The sequence below is a fragment of the Tupaia chinensis genome, unplaced genomic scaffold, assembly GCF_000334495.1.
Source record: "Tupaia chinensis unplaced genomic scaffold, TupChi_1.0 Scaffold145456_1, whole genome shotgun sequence".
Taxonomy (NCBI): domain Eukaryota; kingdom Metazoa; phylum Chordata; class Mammalia; order Scandentia; family Tupaiidae; genus Tupaia; species Tupaia belangeri.
Genome location: NW_006205314.1, coordinates 55096 through 59221, shown reverse-complemented (window position 1 = coordinate 59221; position 4126 = coordinate 55096). Strand labels below are relative to the sequence as shown.

General features: G+C 61.1%; 1 protein-coding gene across 1 annotated transcript in view; it reads left to right on the top strand.

The window, feature by feature from the left end:
* The window catches only part of ZNF185 (zinc finger protein 185 with LIM domain), a gene marked incomplete in the record, with an annotated part of 37095 nt that overhangs the window by 11557 nt on the left and 21412 nt on the right, over positions 1-4126 (top strand). Inside the window, 1 exon segment of the mRNA XM_027768088.1 lies at positions 1591-1677. Coding sequence (XP_027623889.1) covers positions 1591-1677 — 87 coding nt within the window.

The following is a 4126-nucleotide window of genomic DNA, read 5'->3' as shown; positions in this document are numbered from 1 at the left end:
TTTTTTTTTTTTTTTTTTTTTTTTTTTTTTTTTTTTTTTTGCCTTAGGGCACATTAGTTCACTGGAGGGGACAGAGAGACAGAGAGAGTGAGAGATAAAATGAGAAGTCATCCCCCAGGGGAGATGGCCATGCTGCAATCCCTTCTCCATTCTCCTCCTGGGATCTTGGCCACACACGCACATGCCCTATATTACTTCAAAGTCACCAGGTTCAAGACTCTAACCATAGTTGGCCATGTGGGAGTCCAGTAACATAACCACCATGCCATATGCTGGCTGTGTGACCTTCCAGAGTGTTCCTGGCCTCCAGCAGCTCTCAGTCCAGCTGGGAACTTCCAACTGAACCAGAGCTGTCTGGGGTTGTGGTCTGGAGTGACAGTAGGAGGAGGGCTTCCGTGTGGGAGGGCCCTGAACCTGGCTGTCCTTCCATTTGCTTCTGGTCACCTCTGGTGCTCCGGGCCCCTCCCAGGGTAGAGGTAGAAGGGCAGAGGGGAGGGGCTCACTGAGCCAGCCCTCCCTGGGCTTCTGGTCTGAGTCAGAACCAGACGCCAAGGCCAGCCCCAAGGCTGGCTGAGAGCAGGCAGGGCACCTAGGCTCACCCCGCTTTTGCCCTGACCATCTTCCCCAGTCCCTCCTTGTCCTGAGGCTCCTGAGTGCCAGTATGATGATGACCCCAGCCCTTCTTCAAGCCCCTGAGCTGTTTCCTGCCATAGCAGATCTGCTCTCGGCATCCCAGGCTCCCCCAGCTCCCCCACTGCTCCCTTCTCCCTTTGGCTGTGCTGGGTCAGGATCCACCTCTGTGAAGCTTCTGGGCCGCCCTCAGAGGTGGATTTGCCCTGCGCCCCCGGCACTGTGTGGTGGGTTCCCAGGCTGCTCTTTCCCAGCTCTGCCTTTGCTAGGCCCCTGCTGGGTCTGTGCTGGGCCGGTAGCTCACCAGGGCAGGCCTGGGGCCCCAAGGGAAGGGGCAAGAGGCTGTAAGGTGGGTCCACCCTCCAAAGCCAGGGCCTGTAGGTTCTCTCCAGCCTCAGCCAGCACCTTGACCAGGCTTGCTGGGTGTCAGGCCAGACTTAGAGGGACGTGTGCCTGGGCCAGCCTGCCACCAGCTGTGGGCCAGGCTCTGGGCATGCTAGCTGTAGAAAACCTCAAGGCTGGGCTGGCCCTCCATAGGCTCCAGCTCCTGGGGGCACCTGGGCATCTGCCCTCACCCATCTCTGGAATCCCGGAGTTGGTCTGTCAGTCTCCTCAACACCTGCTCCCCACCAGTTCCCATCAGCCTGTGGACTCGGAACTCCAATCAGCCTTGCGGAGAGTCAGTGGGGCACTCCAGTGGGGCGCTCCAGTGGGGCGCTCCAGTGGGGCGCTCCAGTGGGGCACTCCAGTGGGGCGCAGGCTGGGCTCGCCCCTGCAGGCGACAAGCACTGTCTCAGTGGAGCTACAGACAGGGCATCAGGGCCGGAGGGCCCCTCTCTATGCTTCGCTTGGGGCTGGGAGACTGCCCTTCCCCGGGTCCTGCAGGTCAGCAGCCCAAGCTCAGTTGCAGCCCCCAGACTTTGCTCCTCAGTGACTCAGGGTCTCTCCTTCCACCCGCAGCTCCAGAGGCGAAGAGGTTGTCCACCTGCAGGTCGCGACACCCACAGCAGGACTCCACTTGGCAGCCCCGGACCTGGAAGGCATGAGGTACAGGCCTGCTGCTGTCCTGGTGTCCTTCGCTCCACTCTGGAGACAGGGCTGCAGGGCCGGGGTGCAGCTGATGAGGTTCTGCACCACAGGGCGACCACTGGAGGGACAGTGAGGCCCTGCTGAGCCCTGAAGTCAGGCCCGGCCGGCCGTGCTTGGTGGGGCGTAGGGACTGTGGAGCCCCCGAGCCTCTGGGCAGTTGTCCTGCTTGTGTGCGGGGGGCCACTAGAAAAGGGGTGACTTCACTGGCTTAGCCCTCACAGCTCATGATGCCACCTGCCCCGTGCTGAGGAGCAGGAGGGCCAAGGGGGCCGCAAGCAGCAGAGGGCAGGGCAGATCCATGAAGCCCAGAGTCTGGGCAAGGAGGCAGGTGTGTGCACTGGAGTAGCCCCGTAATCCACAGGGCGGCGGGAGCTCTGAGCAAGGGTCCTGTCAGCAGTGTGGGGGTGGAGTGTTCAGGACAGGCTTCTTGGAAGAAGTGATATCCAAGCTGAGTCCTGAGGGACCCCGAGGTGCCTTTACTCTCCTCACTGGCTCCTCCCTGTCTAACCCTTCCCGGCCCCCACCGCAGACAGGCACCGGGTCCTGTCCTCTTTATTTTAGAGATGCTTCAGCTCCCACCACCTCCCTGATCCAGGCCTCCATCATCACACACCCGACAGTCTGTGGCCACTTCCTGCTGCCCCATCTGCAGACTGTCCCCCCGACCCGTCTACCGAGTGGCGTTCCTCAAAAGCAGGAGCAGTTATGCCAGACTCCTGGAAACCTGCAAGCCCCCCACCCCGCCCACACCCTGCAGCCCGAACTCAGTCGCTTCCGAGGCCCTTCAGAGACTGGCCCTCCCCTCCCCGGCCTTTCTCCCTGCAGACTGCAGGCTGCACCTCAGCCGCCCTCGCCTCGGGGCACCCTTGCCGCCGAGCTCACCTCGCACCACCACTGGGGCATCTCCCATGCTGCATCACGAGTGGCCACCATGGCCAGTGTCCCCGAGGGCCCCGAGTGTCCAGAATAGCTACTGGGTGGTGGCAAGTCTGTAACAAACCACTTCCTTGGAGTCCCCAAGGTGGTACTCTGTGAGAAATGTGCCAAGTGACCCCTAGAGGTGTAGAAAAAAAGAAGCCTGGTGCCATAGAAGGTCCCTGCTGTGTCCCCAGGGGGAGTGGCGGCGCTCCGACAACCTATTGGGATACTCCACCCCTTCAGCGGGAGGACCAGGCTGGAGAAGGGAGGAGGAAGCAAAGCTAGAACTAGCCGAGCCAGCCTGGGCGTCTGTTGGTTGTGTGTCAGAATGCACAGTGAGGGTACCTGTGCCTGCCTGACAAGTGGAGAGACTGAGCCCGCGTGCCAGGGTACCTAGCTCAAGTCCACGCAGCCGGGAGCAGGCAGATGGCCCCGCCCCAGCCCTCACCGTGCACCTTCTGTGCTGCAGCCGCCTGGTCCAGCAGCGGGCAGGGGCTGGGCCGCAGAAGTGCTTAGCATTTGTTGAGTAAGTGGTAAGTTTATTTGGAGGCACTCAAGTAAAATTTGCCAGGAGGGAGCATTTGAGGGTTTGCGGTCAAGATTCGGGAGAGAGGTCAGAGCTCAGGAGATTCCCACAACATACACAAGTGGGACAGAGCTGAAGTCAGGAGACCGGGTGGACCGCACATGGGGCTCACATCTGTGAGCACGCCAAGAGCCACAGGCGCGGACTCTGGAGCCGGCTGGGTGCCACTCGGCCCTCCCCTGGGGGCATAGCTGGGGGACGGCAGTCACTTCTGGCCATGTTGAGAGCCGGCTGCCTGAGGGCCTGTCCTAAAGGCCATAGGTGTGAGGCCAGGGCCAGAGGAGGGCCAGGAACAAGTGGGTAACAGCAGCTCAAGGGTGGCATCCCTGCCCATGGCGGGAGAAGGTGGCCCTGTAGAAGGGGAGCACTGACACTTAGGGTCAAAGGAGACTGGGAGGGTGTGACCAGGGAAGCCAGAAAGGATGTCCCAGGGCCAGTCAAGGGAGGAGAGGTGGCAGAGCACAGCCTGTGATCCCAATGGCTTTGATGGTCTCAGGAGAGCAGAAGGCGCTGAATCAGGTGGGTGAGATCGGCTTTGCCCCGTAAAGGCGTAAGGCCAGAACCCTGAAGTCCCATTGCCTTTGGAATGTGGGCCAAGTCACCGGGGTTCTCTGTGCTTGGGCTCACTTGCCTGGAAGGCAGGATGGATGGTAATGGTGCCGTGTCCTGAGGTGCGGGTGGAGAGCCACTGCGGGAAAGGTCCCGAGAACAGGGTCTGGTCATCAGTCAGCTGCAGCTATTAGCCAGGAAGTTGCCACAATTGGCCAGTCTGTCTACAGCAGGTTTGAAGCTCCCAGGAGACGCCTGGGTGTGGCAGCTGCTGCATGGCTAGCAGACGCTCCTTTCCTCCATAGGTCTTCCCCAAGCCACCAACCCGAGGAGGCCCCTGGCCCCACCGAGCCT